The sequence below is a fragment of the Mustela erminea genome, chromosome 13, assembly GCF_009829155.1.
Source record: "Mustela erminea isolate mMusErm1 chromosome 13, mMusErm1.Pri, whole genome shotgun sequence".
Classification (NCBI taxonomy): Eukaryota; Metazoa; Chordata; class Mammalia; order Carnivora; family Mustelidae; genus Mustela; species Mustela erminea.
Window position 1 is genome coordinate 54385240 of NC_045626.1, and position 22354 is coordinate 54407593.

The 22354-nt window shown below is 41.7% G+C and overlaps 1 protein-coding gene across 27 annotated transcripts in view; it reads right to left on the bottom strand.

Moving 5' to 3' along the window:
• Positions 1-7670: 7670 nt before the first annotated feature.
• EPB41L3 (erythrocyte membrane protein band 4.1 like 3) overlaps positions 7671-22354 on the bottom strand; it is a 175654-nt gene continuing 160970 nt past the window's right edge. For 7 of the 27 annotated variants that reach the window (XM_032311346.1, XM_032311345.1, XM_032311356.1 and 4 more), the window contains 13 exons: positions 21988-22023; positions 21734-21799; positions 21075-21266; positions 16537-16611; positions 16066-16164; positions 14351-15085; positions 13717-13839; positions 12675-13058; positions 11721-11852; positions 10934-11032; positions 10412-10492; positions 10018-10134; positions 7671-8797 (listed from right to left, as the gene is read on the bottom strand). In XM_032311346.1, coding sequence (XP_032167237.1) covers positions 10024-10134; positions 10412-10492; positions 10934-11032; positions 11721-11852; positions 12675-13058; positions 13717-13839; positions 14351-15085; positions 16066-16164; positions 16537-16611; positions 21075-21266; positions 21734-21799; positions 21988-22023 — 2133 coding nt within the window. In that variant the 3' untranslated portion in view covers positions 7671-8797; positions 10018-10023. The remainder of the gene's footprint in view (positions 8798-10017; positions 10135-10411; positions 10493-10933; positions 11033-11720; positions 11853-12674; positions 13059-13716; positions 13840-14350; positions 15086-16065; positions 16165-16536; positions 16612-21074; positions 21267-21733; positions 21800-21987; positions 22024-22354) is intronic. The other 20 variants (XM_032311368.1, XM_032311367.1, XM_032311371.1 and 17 more) reach the window with 14 other exon arrangements.

Below are 22354 nucleotides of genomic sequence, written 5' to 3' on the forward strand. Positions count from 1 at the left end.
TTTTTAAAGATTTTATTTATTTAACCGACAGACAGAGATCACAAGTAGGCAGAGAGGCAGGCAGAGAGAGAGAGGAGGAAGCAGGCTCCCTGCTGAGCAGAAAGCCCGATGCGGGACTCGATCCCAGGACCCTGAGATCATGACCTGAGCTGAAGGCAGTGGCTTAACCCACTGAGCCACCCAGGCGCCCTTGGGTTATTCTTATTGGTGTTTACAGGGCCATTTCTGCTGTGCCTTTAAGACACAGCTCCTTTTCCCAGCGCCATTATTTCTATCTAGACTAGTGGTGTTGCCCATTGTTGCTTTTGTCCTATTGTCATCCTAAGTCTCTCAGTGTTCCCGGCAATCACTCCGCTTTACCTCCCAGCCTCCTAAAATGTGGGAGACAACGGTATTGCGCTGGGCTTCCCCAGCACTAGAAACATTTCATGGGCGACCTTCCATGTGGTCTCAATGAATTCCCCCAGTAATCTGCATGGAGAGAAGTTAATTTCCTTTTATCGATGATGAATCACAGTAGGTTAAGAGACTCGCTACCCAGCATTCCTCAATCCTAAATCATTGCTCTTTCCCCCAGGGAGTTTTCAACGTGGGGTCTCCGGGCCAGTGCCACCGGCAGTACCTAAGAACTCGTTAGAAACACTACTCCTCAGAGCTCGCCCCAGACCTACCGAATCAGAAACACCGGCAGTGGGGCCTGGGTTTCCACGCATACTCCATATATTCCAGTGCAGGCTTGGGTTTGAAAGCCACCTGAAGAGGCCAGTGCTCCTCCACACATTAGACTTATTTGTGAAGTGTTAAAAAACAAACAAACAAACAAAAAACAGTAATGCTGAGGCTCTACCTCCAGACAGATGAACTCAGAATCTTAAGAAGTCCAGACTTCGATATCATTTAAAAAAAAAGAAAAAATCCCCGAGGGAGTGTAATATGCCGCTAGACTTAAGAACCACGGCTCCGGATGATGGAGAGTCTCTGTTGCCTGTGAATTCCTTCTTAGTCCTCAGGAAGCATCCCCAGGAAAGGTAGGACTTGAACCTAGTTAAGGACACAAGTGTGCGTCGGAATTGTGGAATGCTGTCCCCTATTAACTCTGAATTTAGACAGAAAGTCTTTCAGCAGATATAACACCCAGCAAATAAAAAAATTAATATAGCTAATCCACACTGGGTGTGGCGCATAAACAATGAATGCTGAAACACTGAAAGAAATTGGAAAAATATTTTTTTAAAAATTGGAAAAAAAAAACAAGACAAAACCCAGCTAATCCATAAATATGTGCAAGCCAATATAGATACATGTCTTACCCGACAAACAATGCAATATTCATGGGAACCTGCATGTTTAGGTTTTGGAGTCAATGCGCACTTCTACCCTTAATATCGTTAGGCATTGTGCCAGCTGCTTCATAGTCACTGTTTCACTGACAATACTAGCTAAATCCTCCCCACAGAATAACACGAACCACCTGCACGAGGGTAATCAACGTACACATTTGTTTTTTGCCATTCTGAACAAAGTGTAAATCGGCCCGATATAGGGAAGGATCTGAGCTGAAGTCATTCACATCACTTGAATTATAATGAGAAAAGGATTTTGCAGGTTCTGAATTCTTTCCCCAGGCTGAGGGACATTTTTTTCTCACAGAGGCAATTAGCTATTTCTGAGATAAACCAGTTTGGTTTCTCACGTACAGAATAAGCAATGCACAGCATCGAGGGAAGAAAAGATGGGAAAAAATGAAGTCATCCCATCAAACTCCATTTTATATTTTACAAAGAACTTTCTCATACATTGCTCCTTGGTCATACACTTTCTTGTGGAACTAAAAGGTTTTCACCTATAATCTCCATGGTTAGCTATAAATTCCCTTTATAACCAAAAGTAAACTGAGGCTCTAGGGGTCTAAGTTAATGGCTTATAGTAACAAAGTTAGTAAGTGAACAAGGCACAGGATTGCTGAGCCCAGGTTTTGTTTTTTTTTTAATTGATTGATTTTTTTTTTTTTTTTTTTTTTTTTTAAGGCCATGCTTACTTAAAGATGAGGCTAGGGACAGCCAGCATTATGCAGAGGGAAGCCAAAGTGAAGGAAACCCATGAAAGCACTATCTTTCAATTATACCATGGAAATACTGAAAAATTACTTTTATGGTTTACTAACAACTGCCCTTACAAAGCAAATATACTGCCTACTGCTAATGTGCATCCAAGGCAAAGCTTATTCATTTGGAAAGATCCAGTATCAAGTGTGGCTATAAATAACCTCATTATCTGTAACAGAAACTCATCTGTCACCATTTTAATTAGAATGTGACTTAAAGAAGTTCGTATTTAACAAAAGGCATTTGTAACATTTGGTGATTGTAATAATGGCTTTGAAGTTCCAGGGCAAAGTCACTTTTCCAAGTTTCTTCTCATTTACTTATCTCTCCCCATTATTCTCAGCTCTAAATAAAATTATTAGTATTGTTTCAGAAACTGTTTTTTTTTTTTTAAATACACAATAATGGTCACAGACCCTTGAAGAAACTGGAAAAATGGAACAGCACAAGGAAGAAAGAAAATCACTATATGCTCTGCCTTCAGATACTGAAAGGCAGTGCTACCATTTTGGTACACGTCCATGAGTTTTCTGGGTGTAAACATTTTTACCTATTTAACACCATAATGTATAAACTGTTTTATCCACTTTTACACTTAACATATTAGGATGATTTCCTCTATGAGGTTCATATTTTATAATTTTGTCTGGTTGTACAGTATTCCATCTTATGTCTTGTCCATTATTATAATAAATTTCCCACTTATGTCTTTTCCATTATTATTATAAATTTCCTACTGAGTATTTACTGTCTAAATGTCTTCATTTTTATGAGCAACACTGAGCTAAACATCCTGTATATCAGTTCCTGTAACAACTTGGTCTTATTTAGGAAAAATCCCCATAAGTGGATTTGCTGGTTCAAAAGCTTTGTAAAAAATTTAGGACCGTGTTTATTGATCCTATAGCAGACAATCTACCAACTTACACCTCCCACCAGAAGTGGCTTCTGCTTTGGCTCCTCACCAAGCCTGGAATGAACATGATGCTTATCTTCAGAGAGCATTTTGGCTTCAGTATTATTCAAGGGGAACAAACGTGAAACTTAGGCAAAAAAGTATTCTGGTTCCTCCTTGTTGTATATGGGGTACTCTAAAAATCCATATACTATCTTGGCTGATAAGCTCTTCCTTAAGTTTGTAATACAAGCACGTGGCCGATCTCTGAGAAGATCCCATTTGTCTCAAAGAAACACAACAGGCAATTGTGTGTGCATGTGCGTGTGTTAGCCATCACACTCATCAGGAAGTGTTAGCTCCTTTTCTTACCCTTCTTCAGAGTTAATTGGCTCTGATAAACGACTTGTCAAAATGAAATGTAATTTTTGAGAATACAATGGGACATGCCCCAATGGCCTGTCACAAAATGTGGTTTTTAAAAATGGGATAATCCAATTTTACTTAATGCATAAATGCTCATTAAAACATGAGACCACCTCTATGGCAATCCAAGACAGACACTTCTGACCACTGGTTCATTAACTATAGTGAGGAGGATTAAAAAGCATTTGATGAAAGGTATGTATAACTCTCATGTATAATTCAGAAGCAATTTTGGATCCATGTTCCAGCATCTATGTTAATTTTTAAAAAATTGCTAGGGTTGATATTAATTGCATAGTAGCTATGCTAGCAAGAAGTCAGCAGAATTGAAATTGATTATAGTAATTGTAGAAAAAAAAAGGGGGGGCTGAATTATCCTACAAGGTGTGTGATCTAACTTATTGTGCCAAAGCAGAAGGGACATGGTGACTCTCTGAAATTTGAAAGGAATATAAAAGGATGGGGAAAATCTTTTGAGAGAGTGAAACTGGCTAAAATCTTCACCTTGTTAGCATTGCCCCCGGCTCTCTTACTTGGGCAGTGGACATGTCACCATCAGCAGAAGTCCAACCACCAATCTCAATGCTACAGCAGCAGGGGTGTCCCACAAGCTGAGGGCTCAGCACACAGGTGGGGCTCCATCTGAAAGCAGGGAGCATTCTACCTAAAGGAAGGCTATTATCTGGACCTAACAATTCACTCCAGGACTCCACAGAAAGTATCCTACGGATGGTTCTAACTTTGGCAACACAGTAACTTTCTTCAGATCCCTGGGCAATCAGCAGGAAAATGCTGGTTACCAATGGCTGCACCATATAGCCTTTAGGTTTCCAAGTCATTTTTCTGCTCCTTTGAGAGAAGCATCAATTCTTTTTTTTCTTACAACCTGAATTCTATAGCAAATTGGTTTCTTCTCTGTGGGGGCTAATAGCCAAGTGGAATTCTTCAGTTTCTGAACGTGTATTCTCCAGGGTCTTTTTCACACCAAATGCAGTGCTACATTTTTCTGGATTCGTAGTAAAGGGTAAAAAATATTCTGAGATTATCTGAGAGCACAGCAACAAGCATAAGCCAGTTTCATACATTAGAGGAATCTAAATTTAAAATTGCTGAGTTAGGGAATATTAGTGATTAATAATCTCCAAATTTAAATGTTAAATTTGTTTAGTGCTATCAACAGAACCCTATAGATTTGCTTCTAATCAACAGAATATGGCAAGAGTCGTGGAACCTACTCATTTGATTATGTTACGTTATGGAAGATGGTCTTGCTAGCAGACAACACTCGAGTCTCCCCCTTCACTGCTGGTTTTGAAAAGCAAGCTTCCAAAGCTCCCACAACCACAAGAAAATGACGTGTGCCAACAACTATAGAGTGTTTGGGACTGGATCCTTCCCCAGCTGAGCTAGCAGATGAGACCCCAGTCCTAGCTGACACCTCGACTGTAGCCTTTTAGAGAATCCAGTGGGACCAGGCCCCAACCCCCGACCCACAGAAACAGGGAGATAGAAATGCATGTGGTTTTAAGCAGCTAATTGTGTGGTAATTTGTTATGCAGCAATAAAAGCAGATACTGACTTTGGTACTAGATTTTGGGCACTGCTGTCATAAATACCCAAGTATGTGGGGGTGGTTTGGAATCCCCAGTAACAGTGGGTACGGGCTGGAAAAATTATGAAGAGCGTAACAGAAGGAAAGAAAGCTGTACATGTGTAACTTCTCTGATAATGGCAATTTATAAAAAGGAATAAGCACTTACTGCTGGGGACAGAAAAACATGAAAACCCTCCATTTGGTTTAAAACTGTGAACACAGCATGTTGACTATAGTTAACACTGTACTGCATATTTGTAAGATGCTAGAACAGTAAATCTTAAAAGTTCTCCACAAGAAAAAAAATTCATCACTATGTATGGTGATGGGTGTTAACGAGACTTAATGTGATTATTTCACAATACATACAAATATTGAATTGCTATGTGATACACCTTAAGCATGTTATATGTCAATTATAGTTAAATATTTACAAAATTAAAACAAACGTGGGGGCAACTTGATGGATATAAACTAAGTGGATTGGATACAGTCATCTTTGGGAGGCTAATGATCATTTTCCTATCAAAAAGTTAATTTTTTTCAAAATTTTTAATTTCTCAAATTAAAAAAATTCCAATTATCAGTGTTATATTAGTTTCAGGTGGATGATACCTGAATTGTACGAATTGTATGATTCCCCAATTCCATACGTTACTCAATGTTCCTCATGGCAAGTGTACTCTTAATCCTCTTCACCTGTTTCACCCATCCCCCACCCACCTCTCCAGCAACCTGTTTTCGATAGTTAAGAGTCTGTTTTTCGTCTGTGAGATTGTTTTGTTTCTTAAATTCCAAACGTGTGAAATCATGTGATCTTTTTCTCTTATTTCACTTATCATTCCACACTCTAGCTCCATCCATGTTGTTGCAAATGGCAAGATTTCATTATTTTTGCTGGCTGAGTAATATTCCATTCTAGTAACTTTATACACACAGTACATCGTTACCCATTCATCTATCAACAGATACTTGGGCTGCTTCCATAATTTGGCTATTATAAAGATTCCTGTAATAATCATTGGGATACACATAAATACTTTCAAATTAGTGTTTTTGTTTTCTTTGGGTAAATATCCAGTAGTGTGATTACTAAGTCATATGGTAGTTCTATTTTTAATTTTTTTTGAGGAACAGCCATACTGTTTTCCATAGTGGCTGCACCAGTTTGCATTCCCACCAAGTGCACCAGGGCTCCTTTTTCCCCAATTCTTGACAACAACTCGTTTCTTGTGCTGTTTCAGCCATTCTGACTGGTATGAGGTAGTATCTTGTTATACTTTTGATTTGCATTTCCCTAATGATGAGTGATGCTGAGCATCTTTTCATGTGTCTGTTGGCCATCTGTAGGTCTTTGGAGAAATGTCTGTTCATGTCTTCTGCCCATTTTTATATCAGATTATTTGGAATTTTCTTGGTGTTGATTTGTGTAACTTCTTTATGTCTTTTAAATAATAGTCCTTTTTCAGATATGTCATGTCTTCTCCCATTTAGTAGGTTGTTTTTTGTTTTGCTGATTGTTCTGCTCACTCTGCAGAAGATCTTTTTTTTTTTTTTAAGATTTTATTTTATTTGACAGTGAGAGAGAGAAATCACAAGTAGGCAGAGAGGCAGGCAGAGAGAGAGGGTGAAGCAGGTTCCCCGCTGAGCAGAGAGCCCGATGTGGGGCTCGATCCCAGGACCCTGAGATCATGCATGACCTGAGCAGAAGGCAGAGGCTTGACTATCTGAGTCACCCAGGCACCCCTCTGTGGAAGCTTTTTATTTTGATGTAGTCCTGATAGTTTATTTTTGCCTTGTATCCCTTGCCTCAGGAGACATATCTAGAAAAATGTTGCTATAGCTGATGTCAAAGAGATTCCTGCCTGTGCTCTCTTTTGAACTTGTGTAGTTTCAGGTCTCACGTTTAGGTCTTTAGCCCATTTTGAGTTCATTTTTGTGTATGGTCTCAACACATTTTTTGATTGTCTTCAAATGTAAGATGATGTTTCAGTACCTAAAATGAATACACAGTACTGACAGTAAGAGCAGCAGATAACGTCTTCGCAGGTAAATGGTAAGAATTTGGCTTCCCCACTAAGACGAAGACATGTGGGTCGTATCCAGTAATTCTCTGGAAAAGAGTTTTAAGAAAATTAGTTGACAAAGAAACAGCACGTGAGGTGTGCTAGTGTAAGCCAGCAGTTAGGTGCTAGATCACCTGGCCTGAAGGAGTTTGAGATAGCTGAGCTGTGGGAACACACCGCAAGGGCCCTTGTAGAATGTCGCGGCTAATCTGTTCCGCTGTGGAGCTGACGTGTGAGAGAGAGGGGTCTCTCCGGTAGATTACAAGCGCTCAGAAACACTGGGTTTGGAGGTGAGCCTATTTCTTTATAAAAAAAACCTAACCCTGAAAACGAGATTCTGTGGTAATTAGTTGTACTTTTTAAGGCCTTCCTGGGCAACCAAACATGTATGTGTATCTTCTGTTTCCTGTCTCCCATACCTTGAAGGATCCATACACACGCTATGTCACCACAGACACATTTTGTCCTGTAAAAAGACACACTCTACACAAGGCAGATGAATGAGGCCTTTGAGGTCATGCAAGTGCTACCTTCTTGGCTAAACGCAGACCATACTGAAATTATTACACACAGAGAATCACAGCTTTAAATGCATTTACCATTTTTATTTTGCTATGCGGAAACATACATTCACCATGGACCGTGTGATGCAGTTGACAGTGTAACGGAGAATATATCTTTTTGAAGGCTATTTATAACTAAACACTAAATAGTTTAATTACAGTGGAAATTCTGTACAATTTAAGGCTTGGCTCTGAACTAGATTGTAAATATGGACCAGATTTGGAAATAAAACACTTTTTTTTTTCAAGTAAAAGAAGAAAAATCAACTTAAAAACACAAGGGAAAAGAAACGAAGAGAGAAAACAATGCAACAGAAGCCCAACAGATCTTTCTGGAGTGAAATTTCATAATGTTGTAAACTAAGAGAAACAGGTTTTATTCCCCCAAATAATGACAATTTACATATTTAGGGCTTGTTAGGGAACTCTTGGAAGCTTTCCAGGTTGGACGCAGACCAAAGCGAACAAGGAAGAAATCACATTAATATGTTAAAATCAGTACTACCTTATAAGGAATTAAATTAGATACACAAAGCAGGATTGTAAGCATTAAATATTTCCGGAGGATTGAGAGTCGTTGCTGTGTATGGGTGAGAGTAATAAAACCAGGCGAGACAAGTACAAGATTCAAGTTGTTTACTGAATAAACTCCGTTATTGGCACATCTAATCTGGAATAAACCTGACACATTAGACCTAGACAGCTTCTAGCATTTTAGGGTAATCTTCATTTGTCTGTAAACAAAAGATCTGTCACCTAAGAAATTGCGATTTTTGTTTAGACTTTAATAATAAACTATGAAAGGCATGAATTGTTTATGTGTTACATGAGATCACGGTTTATATTGTTGGTTATGAACGTGCAGGTATAGCTGAAAACTTAGACACTTGGTGGAAATTAAAAATGCTACTCTTTTGTAATTTTATCATTGCTTCATGCAGTATCAGTTTTGTGATGCTGATTCAGATTGCTTTATTATGGGAAGATCTCTCTGCCAGTGTCTTTATTAATGGTCAAGGTCAGTTCTTCTGGATTGAAATTTTCCATGGGCAGATACAAGTCAGTTGGGTTAGAAGAGGGAACTCCATATAGGCTCTGGTTTTCCTAACGGTTTGCATGACTGGATTCATGTGCAGGCTAAATTATTCCTGTAGGAAAGAGATTTGATCAATTACTCCTTGGAAAACACCCGAGAGTCTTCCTCAGACTAAGGCCACAAACAAAATTTTCTTGCAGGTTATTACATGCACTTTTTGCCAACACACTGTAAAATTCCAGCGTAAGTCCGTGATACGCATTCTCTTACGTTAACTACAACACCACTCAAGTGGCTGAAGCTCGCTGGAGAACCCTTTTGCTGCTGTCTTTCAAATTATATGATTAATTTGAATATCATGAGTGACTTTTATATTTTTTTCTTTAAGAGAGACTGTTATTCAATCTATGGTTCTTAAACCAACGTTAGAGAACTTCCTTATTTCATTTATACACATAAGCATTTAAGCGACTTTTGTCACTTAACCAAGTATGCAAGTAGCTCAATGGTTGCATTCAGCATTCAGAGCCCTCTGGGGATGCTCTGGGCCTGTGAGTTCTTGCACAGCAGGTGAGTGTGAGTGTGCTTAAGAAGTCTGTGAGCATACAGAAGACGCTATCTGCTCACGATGCCAGCCAAACAGCCATTGGAAAGGCATGCACACACTTTCTAGAGAAAAGCAGGAGCACAAGACTGCAGTTTTGCCTCCTCCTGAGACATAACACTATACTAAGAAGAAAATAAAACACTCCAAAGAACTCAGAAAATATAAGCCATCCAAAATGAAAGTGAATGTCCATGTTTCAAATTCAGACACAAAGCAAAAAGAGAGCATAAACAGAAGCATAACCAAACACAGTCGCAGAGAAAACTTAGAGTGAAATGGGATATTGTTGCTGTCAGAAGGAGAAAGGGGTACGCTTTATTTTCCTGGTATTTGGAACACACAAATTGTACCTTTTGGAACAAATTGGCCTTCGTTCCGATTAGGCCACATGGCAAGTAAAATCAAATCTGATTCCTGAATCGAATTTGGGTAACGAAGAACACAGGGCACGAATGAAAAGGAAACACCAGCGAGACCATGCAAGCAAAGACTGCTTCTTTCTTGATCCTCTAGCTGGCAGAATATGCAAAAAAAGTCCACAGTGTGGAACTCCCAAATCTGAAACAAACCAGCACCCACAAACCAATTCTGCAGCCCCTTGGTAAGCAGCCTCCCAATGCCAGTAAGAGAAGAAAGATGGAGGAGGAGGCACGGGAAGGTCGGGGGAAGTGCCCATGCTACATGCCAGCCAAGGCCAAGCCTAGAGAATCAACGTCGCCTCTTACCTGAGGTCAATCCTCTCCATCTTCCGGTGTGATCTCTGTCTCTTTATGGACCACTACTTTGGTCACTGACATGTCAGGGTGCTGCTCTTTGGCCTCTTTAATTGCCTGAGCCAGCGCCTATCCCCAGGAAATCACAGAAGGGCAAAGACAAAAAAGGAGGTGGAACATGCATGATCAGTAGCAAGGTGGAGACTTACGAGCTAGATCTATATACGTCATTCACAAAGGAGGTACAACGATCGCAAAAGGAATCGTACATTGCGTATGGAAAAGTTAATTCAGAAAACTGTTTACACTGCACCATGGACTAGAACACCACCACTGGGAAGAGCAGGGCTGACCAGTGTCTCTCTGGTTCTCTGCCTGGGTATTTACCATCCTCACGCGCACTTACCTGGTCATGGTCAATGTCTGCATCTCCTGTGATGACTATCCGCTTCTCAATTCTCGTCTCTGAAATGCCTCCTTTCACAGTCTGCGAGGGACGGACAAGTGTTACAAATGTACCCACCAGGAGAACAACCCTCCTTCAGTGGGGACAACGGTCAGAAGCGCTAACAGAGTTTTAACTAACGGCACTCGTTAAGAGTTGAAACAATTCTTTGGCAATTATTCAAAATCATTAATTTCAGAAGTGTCGCTCTCAGGGAGTCCTTTGGGTGTGGCCGGCCAGGGTTTCTGGAACACCTACCATATGCCAAGGACTGGAGTTCCATGTTAAGCAAAGGGTATCAGTATGCATATTCCTAAACAAAAATGAGCACATAGGGGCAAATGCCCCATGAACGGAGTGGACGTGAAAGTTCTAACATAGCTATCTGGGCCTCCAGATAATCACGTCACTCTGCCTGTAGAGCCCAACTGGGAAGTAGGTCCGTGTAAATGTCTTCCTTCCGTCTGCTCCAGTCTCACTTACTTTGGTGATGTGGGTGGTGGTCGTGGTGCTGGTGGTTTCAGATGTGATCGTCTGTGCGCTCATAAGCACGCCCGGCTCCAAATCAGCACCGGCATCGACCTAGGAAGGCGAGGAACAGACACCGCACTTGAATACCTACGTTAGGTTGGGGCATCACCATGATTCAGTCAACTCCCACCATCACGGCGTTGTTCACTCCGCCTCCGGGAGCTGTGGCTCTCGGGACAGCCGACCCCGAATGTGGCCGGAATTAACCAACGTTAAAAAACCAGGACTTGAGGGGTGCCTGGGTGGCTCAGTGGGTTAAGCCGCTGCCTTCGGCTCAGGTCATGATCTCAGGGTCCTGAGATCGAGCCCCACATCAGGCTCTCTGCTCAGCAGGGAGCCTGCTTCCTCCTCTCTCTCTCTGCCTGCCTCTCTGCCTACTTGTGATCTCTGTCGGATAAATAAATAAAATCTTTAAAACAAAAACAAAAACAAAAAAACCAGGACTTGAAAAATAGGAGTAGGGTCTGCTGAGCTGTTATCTTCCCTTATCTCTAGCTCAGGAAGTAGGTTCCTGAGCCTTGTTCTATATTCTGAGATCTATGGAGACCTGTTCCAGTCACCTGAAGCTTCTGGGCTGGTAACAAAGTTGTAATTACTACCATTACCACACTTCATAGACACTGTTTGGTTGCTGGATCCTCTGAGTCTCACAAATTAAATATCATGAGCTATAGTCAAATGCAGCAGCCATTAAAGGGCAAAAACAGAGCCGGGGCTCTGGCCTTCATAGACATCTTACCTGTGATGACTCATACGTGATGGTTTTTGTTTCCGTGTGAACGACCGGCACCTCCTTGGTAGAAATTTCTAGCTTTGCACCTCCTGGTGAAACACTGCCAAAGCTGATGGTTTCTGTCTTCACAGTTGATGACTAGGCCAATGGGGAAGTAGGTAGAGCTGCGATTACAGTTTGCACGAAGACAGGATTTTGGTGCACCACCCCCCCCTACCCAACAGTGGGTATGGATAAGCACAGGTTAGTATGAAATAAATGTTTACGTATAACATGGGGAGGGCAAGTCGAGGCATGAGGCAGACACCAGGTCAGTCTTTCAAAATTCCATAGACTTTTTTTTTTTTTTTTTAACATGGGATGTTCCAGGTAAGGGAAAGCATTTTGGAGGACATGTTGAAAAAACTCTTTTTATGATTCCCCCCCCCCCCCCCCCCGCCTAAACTAACAGATCAAAAATCATCAATTTGCCTTTTATTTAATGAAAGAAAGAAGGAACAAATACGAAGACATTAACACCCTCCCCCCCCACCCCGTCCCATAGACTTCAGGAATCTCAGTTATAAAGAACAAAGTTCTGGCATTTGGTACGGCAGCAAGCATGGGTTTTGGTCCTTCTGGTGAAGTACATTGATCAAAAATAAATTTACCAAATTTTCTACTAGTATGGTTGGCCATGCAGCCCCCGGGGTTTACTGCTAATAATTACAACGAAGGTAGGAACCATTTCCTGGAACTGCACATAATTAATCATCATTAAACATGTCTGCATGGGACCCCCAAAGATGGAAACCAGCATGGAGACCCTCTTGCCATGCAAGAGGGAAATAAGAGGAGAAACAAACTGCACTTGGAAAAGGCAGAAAGTTAAACTTAGCTCCCCTTTTACGCTTAACCAAATTTCGGGGACTCACAGATCAGTTTACATCAGTGCCAAAAGGAACATCAACTGCTAGTTACCTCAAAATGAGGTTTTTGTTCCCAAGTCTCAGAAACGTGGATTGTTGTACTCTGCTGCTCCTCTGGCTCATGGGAGGCAGTGGCCGTCTCTTCCTGTTCGAGGACAGCTTTATCGGCCACCTTCCCCTTCTCCTCCTTAGCCCCCTCCATCAGAGCAGAGCCCTCCTTCCCTTTTAAGCTAGAAGCGTCGGCAGATGCTGCCTGGGCTGCAGCATCCACGTCATCTCCAGCTGCGTAAGAAGCATCCCCGCTCGCATGCACATTCATCACATTTCTTTCCTCCACCAACACGGTTTCCTGCACAACCTTCTCGGTGCTCAGTGGCTCGGGGTGCTGGCTTGTTTCCGTCTCGGTCTTGCTGGACCCCGTCTTGGTTTCCGTTTTCTGCATGGAAAAGGACTGCAGTGTCAGGGTGACCTTCCACAAACCAAAGGTCAAACCACAAAAATCAAAACCAAAGCAGCCACTCACCAGGGTGCTTAAAGCCAGTGTCAAGTGCTTATGACCAGAAATGCTTACAGAAAAGATAAATTAGCTTTCATTGCTCCCACCAGGATCTCAGATGCGTGCCCCCCTGCCCTGAGACTACCCCCCGCACCCCCAATCGAGCCTGTGTTGCTGTGTTGGAATAGCCGCAAATGAAACAGGATGCAGATAAAATGCAATGAAAACAAAACAAAATGAAAGCATTGTAGCGTGTTCCCATCAGTTGTGGCAGCTTTCTGAGACCTAATGGATGACATAAAATGCTTAAAAAAATTAAATGCTATGTAACTTTTTCAACATGACTGCCTTTTGAATAACTGAAGTAAGTTCCAGGGATGCAACTACAGGCACATGACAGCTATGCCAAGCAGGCACTAAAGGAAAACCACCCAAGAGAACTCTAAGGTGTTTAAGGCAAAGCCATTCGGATGCAAAACACACACCCATGCGCGCACGCACTCACACACGCACCCACACCTCCGTGCACACACCAAAAGGGCATAAAGAAAGGCAACTAGGCAGGGTCAGGAACACCAAAGAGGAAGCAATTGGCCACCTGAACCCAGCTTTGAGAAGTAGAAGTGACCCCTCCTATGAATTCTGTTGGTTTTCTTGCAGACTCTAATAAACTGAAGATTTCAGAGCCATCCATGAGCTTTTCAGCAGAAGACTGTTTAGTCTGAGTGAACAAAGAAAGGGACAGTCAAGCACAGAGACAGGAACATGGGCGGGCACATTCACATTCACAGCCGGTCAGACAAAACTGTCGGGGAGGAAGGTGGGAGGAGGGAGGAGGGAGTCTACCGTACAGATTTTGGAAACAGAAAAGAATGGGAAATAAAATAGCAGACTGAGGTGACCATGAGCTCTTGTTTGGTAAAGCGGAGAGAGTTATTAGGATATGGGCAGTGCTGGTTTAAGCAGACCATTCTCCCTTCGCAAGCCCCAGCAGCGCTACCACATCTCGGGATCAGGGAGCTGGAAATAAAACGGAAAGTGTTTTAATGCTCATACTGGATTGCGCAGTATTGATCTGACCATGAAAAAAATTTAAAAAGCTTGGGTCGGCTGCTCTCAACATAAAGCCAAACAGCAAGTGGAACAGAAAAGTTGAGGGTGGAAGGGCACTGCCTCAAAAAAAAGTCATGCTGGAATCTGAAACGGTGGCCCAAACGAAAGGCACTGGTTACCACAACTCGGGACGTGGCCGACTCGGTAACGTAATGAGCAGTGGCCACGGTGACGGCTGGCTCCTGGGAGTATCTCCACTCAGACAGGCTCTTCCGCCTGGGACCAAAGAGCCCCACTTTCAAGACCTCGCCCTCAGGCAGCAGCTCCGTCCTGCTGAGGCGCGTGCTGTCCAGCCCCGTGTGGGGTCCCGTGTCCCGGCCCAGCATCGGGGCTTTGTGCAGCTCTTCTTCCTCGGGGCTTGGCCGCCGGGACTCGGCTTCCTGGATGGGAGCCAGGGATTCAGACAATTTCCGTTTGGGTGTGTGGACCTCAGGTCCCCTTTTGGATTTCTCATCAGGGACGGCATCCAGAACCTCGTAATCGGCCATGACTGGAATGACCTTCACAGACTCTGACACTCCTCGGTCTGATTTCTGAAAGGCTTCCAGACCGCAGGGCTGCACTCCCTTCTCTCCCTCCTTGCCTTTTCCAGTCATGGTAACGATCTTCCCAGATACTGTGTCATAGGATTTGCCCAGAGTGTATATTTTCTGCTTGCTTTCTCCTCTCAACTGCATTTCCCGGGCCAAGTCATCGAAGCTCTGCATTTCAAGGGCACCGGATCTTAACAGATCAGTGGGGATGTCACCGCTTCTACTGCTCACGGTCACCACCTTGTAAGTCACAATCTTTCTTGAATCACCGTCAACTACCTCAGTGGGTACTTTGTCTACAATAACCCAATCCTCTGTGCCCTATATTTGAAATATAAAAGCTAAATTAGAAATTCTGATGGTCTCATTTCTAAAATAAGAATCCTTTAAGAAAACCAGGGCAAAAGCTACATTGCGAGGTGACCGCACGGGGCTGGTGTTAATGTCTAATGATTATGGTCGCAAAGCTCTTCTTATCTGAAATTTACAAACCCTAACCTCCAACTTGGAATACAGTCTGCACGTAGAGTTGTAATTGCAGATTTCTTTAAACAGGAGCGTACCTTGATGGTAAATGTTTGCAAGATTCTATCTGACCTTTATGCTAAGCATCTGATCATTCTACACTTCAAGGTTAAATGATGTTACTGAAGCTGCTGTACAAGTCATTTAGCTTGTATGGGCACAAAAAGGCCGTTTTCCAGGATATGTATAACACTGCACTTCATATCTGCTGTTTTCACAAAGAACTTGCCAGAATCCCATGAATTTCTGTGAAAACCATTTTGTTTGTAAATTCTATTTCCTCATTTAGGGGATCTAACTCACTACAGCACCTACTATCCAATAAACACTGAGGGAGCCCTACTCAAGGCACAGCCAGGAAGTACTCCCACCGCTGGGGCATTGTTGGAGCCTCTTATCAATAGCTCATGGTGGTCTGTACCGTGTTCCAATCGTATTTATAAGCGAAGTTCATCATCTGAGTAGTTTCCTTGCCACTTTCCTCGGTACTTCGTTCCGATACAGCAAAAGAAGTGAAAGTTAAGAAACCTACATTTGAGAAGGCTACTAGGGTGAGAACAGGCTGCAGACTACTCTAACAGATCATGAGGGGATGAGAAATCAAACCAGGGGCAGGTGAGCACCTTGATTTACATTTTAAGCTACAGCGTTTTCCACCTGCCTTATTTATCTTAGCCTAAAAACAGGAATCTTGAAGTGTGTGTGCCTTACGAACAATAATTACAGATCGGTCTACATGCTGGTGCTGGATTAAAGCAAATGAATTGAAGAATAACCTCTATGGTCGATGGGACAGTTTTCTGGAAAATGATTTGGCGAGAGGTAACCATAGAGCCCGCAGAGTCTCCTTCCTGCATTTTCTGTATTGGACTCCGCTAGTGGGAAAACCAGTAAGAGTTCAGAACTTTCAACATCAGTCAAGGTCATCTAAATTAGTATCACTCTATAGGTAAAACAGAGAGTAAAAAGCCCAATTATAATATTAGAAAGCATCATCATAATGCTTCCGTGAGCAAACACAGATATCACAGTAGAGGAAGACCCATCAAAGAATGATGGCTAACTGATAACTAAAGTAAGAAAATTCCCTTTTCCCCTCCACAGAATCCAAGCAAATGTTGACATACCTACCTTCGTTTTAAGCGAGGTAAATGTAAAAAGGAAAATAAAAACTACAGACATTGCAATGATAGTAAAATCTGAAGAGCAATTCTCTTCTGGGCAATTCCTTTATGTTTGTCTTTTACCTGAGACTCAAGGAATGGAGAGCTTCCTTGCTGCAAAAATATAACTTTTTCAGAAATGTCTCTTTCTTCTTTGGTCTGTTTGGATAGAGGGGGTTGGGTTGGAGAAGAGGAAGTAGACAGTTTCCAAAAAAAGGCAAGTTAGGAAGAGAGTTCTTTTACTGTCGTACGTATTAATAGTCATTCATCTTTCTGAAGAAGTGAATTATTGCTTATGAATTTGAAAAGTGGTCTGAAACCATTTCAACGTTTCATGATCACCTCCCCCAAAGTAACAGGTTAGTTTCTGAAGCTCCAGTGTTTGACTCGACACGTTTCCCACTTCCGTAAACACAAAACATGTAAGAGCAAATAGAAAGCTCCTTGGCATTCACACAGTGTCCAGGCCAGTCATGTGCAAAGCCGTAGACATGAGGAGTAGAAGAAAATGTGAAGATTAAAAAAAAAAATTAAGTGAGATAAAAACCTCTCCCTCCTACATCTGACAAACACTTGACTGCGTTCCCCACCGAAGTGCAGGCTTCATCTCCCAGGCAAGGAGATGCACACGGGCCACTGCCTTCAGCTACTAGCTTGAGGAAACCCAGTCAGACCTCGATCTATTCCTCTCTTATTCCACAAAGTATACTCAGAATCTATAGCTTTATTTGAACTTTTATAAGATGGCGAGTAACTTTAAAAAGTCAACTTCAAAATACTTTGTGAAAAATTAAGTACTCAAAGTCATGCTTTCACACGGAACATTAAGAAATGTTGAAAAGTAAATACGCTGTGTTAGCAACTAGCTTCTCCCTTTTATCTACTTTTTATTACTTCCTTTACTAGTAAGTAGGAATAATTCAAGTGGCAATATACTCGCTGCTGAGTTGATCTCTGTGCATAGCGTCAGGCTCCGTGGAGTACTAAACGAAAGGGTATTTAGGACGAGTAATCTAAAAAATCCTAACAGAAAGCCCAAAGTTTCCAGGAGGACAGAGCTTTTAGAATAAATCTTATTGTAAACAATACAATTTAATGAGAGTTATTTACTATTCCTATGTGTGTACAAACTTATCGGTATTCCCTTTAATAGTCTGTTTACAGACGTTTGTAAGGGGACATCTGGAGTATTCTCCTGAAGAACCCATGGGCAAATTTTGATAGCATTGTTCTCCTGTGCCCCTTTTTTTGATGAAGAGAAAGTAGTATTTCTGAGGGGGAAATACCTTTTGGAGAAAGGTATTGGAAAAAGACAAAATGCACCACGTGGAATCATTAAATACGGATTTTTGTCTTGTTTTGTTTGTTTGACTTTCAACTGTAGTCTCTTTCTCACAGAGAAATAAGAAACAGGAAGGAAAGGTCAAGATTATAGGTATTTTTCAGAATACCACTGCCAGGCCTATAATTATAATCACCGAGCTAAATATTATCCCTAAGATGAAAGCCTAAAATAATAATAATAATAATAATAATAATAATAGCAGGAAAACGTGGTTTTTAGCACATCCTGTTATCTGACATCAACTAATTTCAAAACTGTTTGTCTATAATGAAAGTATCAACACTGTCTGCATCCGAACTGTGTACGCCCGCTGAGAGAAAAGGGTAACATAAGGGACAGATCTTAAAATCCTACAGATGGTCAACCTCAATCCAGTTTGTTCAACTCAAGTGAGGAGATGCTGATAAAGGCTGATAACTGAAATGTTTACGTTTATCACGGGTTAGAAGAGTTAGCTCTATGCCCTACACATTTTTAATTCAACACTCATCAGATTATCGTAATTGGGAAGCAAGGCCCTTATACTGGCATGCAGATTGTACAGAGGTACAAGACTCACTGCCAGAGGATTAGGGATTTGTGCAGAGCCTTGACCCTTGCTTCTCTTTGTGCCAGGGATTCTCAACTGGGAGGTGTGTTAGAATTACCTGGAGAGCTTTTAAGTAATGGTACTATGTGGAAGTGCAGCTCAGACAAAGGGAATCGGTCTCTGATTTAACAGATCCCAGGCCTCAATATTTTTAAAACTTCCCATGGGTCATTTTCATATGCACCTGGAGTTGCACCCCAAGTCCCAGATGGAAAGTCACAGAAGTCAGATTCAGAGAATGAAAATAAGTCCCCATTTCCATAATCAGAAGACCATGGTGAGTGGTTTTTGATTGTTTCCCAATTCGAGGCCCAAGCAAAGCCTGATTTGCAAGAGCAGAGCTGGATTAGAAAGCAGACAAATGCACAAGTAGAGCTGATTTCAGTCATTCGTGGTCCTTATGTTCCATAAAATCCTCATGAACAGTGAGTCAGAAAAGACTGAACCACTGATTTTATGGGAAACACATTGGGAGGGCTCTTGTGAGCCTCTGGTCATGATATTGTCATCAATGGTTCAATATATAACCTGGTTTTGTATGTTTTTGTTTAAAGACTCATTATTGATCCATTAACATCGAAGTCACGGCCACAGCACTCTAACTTATTCTTGCATGAGATTTCTCTAACACATGTATTTTCCCTAAAGGTACATGACAGCCTTCTTGTGCTTTTAGGACTTCCGGCCCGTAGGTCTGGGTGTCATCTGAAACAGCAAAATCACCCATGGAGACACAAAAACATGGCTCCAAACAGGCCTCAAAAACCCATTTGTATACAGTATGAGAACTGAAACAGGTAGGCAGAGCCCTGCCTTGGGCAACCAGAGCTGGGAACGTGCATGGTTGAGACACCAAGTTTTCACCACTCTGTGTCCATCTGCAGATGATTGGGAAAGTGTCCTTAAGGCTGATTTTAGGGTTATGGTGAATTTCAGCAAGTAGGTGAATGTGCAGCTACATAATCTGTGAACTGGGAGGGTCAGCCGTGCTAAGCTTCCGTGCTGTAAGACTGCCACCTGCATCAAAAAAAACACTGATACTGGCACTGTGAAAGTGCTAATGGGTATTGCATTTTGGCTGGAATTTGGAAACTTTCAGTATTCAAGTGGCCATGAGGGCATATACCTCTAACATAGACTCAGCCTAGGGGCATCATCAAAGACTGTCACGGGAAATATCTGTGGACAGAAACATACCCAGAAGCCTTCATGGACCAGACATCTATCCTTCCTGTTTGGTGGGCCCTGTATATGGGTTTGTCTATGTTCCCAAAGTCAAGTGAGCGATGCTTTGCGGCATCCTTGCTACTTATCTGCTATTAAGTATATAAGTATAGATACTTATCAGTATTTGAAAGTTGGATAAATAAAATTCCCATTTTAATAATAAATGCACATGATCTTTTTAGAATATAATCACTACTCCTAGCTCACTATATATTACTAAGGTAATCTGAATGAAACGGTGTGTAATGCTACAAGAATACTTCGGTAACATTATTTTTCATCTATTCTGCATAAAAGGGCCCCTTTCAAAGTAATTCAAATGAATATATACCTTGTCACATTTTAGCTGGGATTAGAATTATCATGAACATAGTGACTGTGGTCATTTTTGATAAGTAGCTTTCAAGGAAGTTTAGAAAATGATCAAAATGAGTGTCATTATATTCTTTTCCCTGCAAGGACTGAAACATTTCATGTAGACGATAGCTTAAAGGATTTTTCTCCCATAAAGGCCCAAGTTTTGATTTTCTTCTGTTCTAGCTCAGCTTTCTGGAAAATACGCTGTGATAAAGGAGTCTTGATTAAAAAAAAAATGTTAATCAGTATGATGCTAGAAAGATGCAGTTATTAAAAAAAGTGCTTCTTTTGAAAGAAAAAGCAAGATAATGTCTAATAGCGGACAGACGAGCACCACTGACCCTTGTGGGTCCCTCAGTAGGAGCCCCCAGACAGGATCTGCTGAATCCTCACAGTCTGTAACTGTAATTCACAGTCTGTTTTAAATTCTTTGAGCAGAATTTTCCAACACGGAGCACTCGTTTTTAAGGAAGACATTCTGGCCCCTCTACTTTCTCTATTAAAAAAATCAAATAAAAACGGATTATAAACCCGTTAAAATAATGTTATGTATCTTTTTAAAAAAATCAGTTAAAATCGAATCACACATGGATTATACCAGTAAAAGTCTGGTGTAGCAGTCCCAGAGTAAAACAGGTACCAAAATTCTGTCAACTTCAGATCGGTGTTGAGTCAAACATTAGACCATCTCCCTACGCCTGATCTTGCAACTGATGTGAAACACTCTTGAGTTTTCAGGGACATTTCTTAATGCAGCAGAGAAAGCATTTTTCAGAAAAAGTGTCAGTTCATTAAGACAGTATCTCAATTTCTCCCAGCTGTGAAATCTAGGTTCGCCATTAGAACAAACCCATTTGCATGCACTAGAGCTTTCCTGCTCCTCCTTGTTCACTCCAAGCACCCTGTGACATGACCCCTCACTCCTCAGCCGCCAGATCATTCTACTCCACAGCTCTTCTCTGGAGCCCTGAGTATGTCAGGTCTGTTTATACGCAGACAAGTGGTGGGTCTGTCTACGCCTACTCCGCCCCCTAGGGGCGGGCCCTGCAGAGAAGCACCTCTACTGACCGGAAGACAGTGACACCCCGAAGCCCGAATACCGACCTCTTCAGGGACCAGCGGTTCGATCATGGGCGCGTCCTCCTGCCTGGCGGCTAGTCGCACGGGGGAGGTAGAAAGCCTCTTTTCCCATTCATTCGTGATGGCAGTGTCTGTGGAGGTTTCTAAAAAGGTTCTTTTCAGCTCACTAATATTGGTTTGATGTTTCATCAGGTCATCTTGAGTTTTATCTAGCTCCTACATTCAGAACATAAAGAATCCAACAGTCAACATTTTACACATCTTCCGGAGGGTTTTTTTTTTTTTTTTTTTTTTAAAGTAATGTCAATCTCATTAGTAGTCAAAAGAATTCTGATCAGGGTTCATGACACTACCACAAGCACTTTGGTGAAAATGTGACATTTCTAAGAGAAGGAAAAAAAAGTCTAGTTCACGCAAGCATAAAAATCAAAAGTTTTTTTTAAAGGCAAACTAGAAAAGAGTGTAATTCACACGTAACCAGAAAAAAAAAATGAAAATAAACACACACAGGAAAAAGGATCTAAAGCTAGGAGAAAGGAAGGAATCGGAGTAGGCTGAGAAGGTATCCCCACTTATTCCCAGGTGAGAGCACACAGTTCATGCATCATTGTATGAGCCCACAGGTATGCCACTGAAGAAATGTCCACACACACAAACATGCACTGGTATATACCAATACCAACCTCTAACATAAGATTACTATGTTTGACATACACATTTTCACCCTTTATTCGCTTAATCAGACTATTCTGAAAAAAGTGGAGAAGAAAGGGAAAGGTAAGGGACACGGTAGTCATGGGAACAAATGCCATCCTCCACAGTGCACCGACAACACGGGTAACCGCCTACGGAGCATGCTGGAAGGCTGGAACACCGGAGACGCACAGTGACTTATCACACACTGATTTTTGCTTTGGTTTTATTTTTAATTTTCTACCTGTGCCTTGAGCTCTGCATCTTCCTCCTGGTCCGACTGCCAGCATCAAGAAAGAGTGGGAAATAATGTCTTACCATGCAATTGACTATGATTGAAGAACTATGGTCTATAGAAACTTGCTAGAGGGGGTACTAGTTTGCTCTTGTATATGGATGCTAGTTCTTTCCTATATGCAAGCCGCAACATTCTCACACACAAATTATGATGCTTATTAAGACAACAGGAGTAAAAGAGTCCTTGCTTGGTGGGTCTTTGACAGTGTCACCCGGAGACTTCTGCGTGTGATAAGCATACACATGTAAGTGGGAGTTGACAGCTAGGGTTTGGTGTGCTGTCCTTAATGCACACTACAAATGTTTCGCGCCAC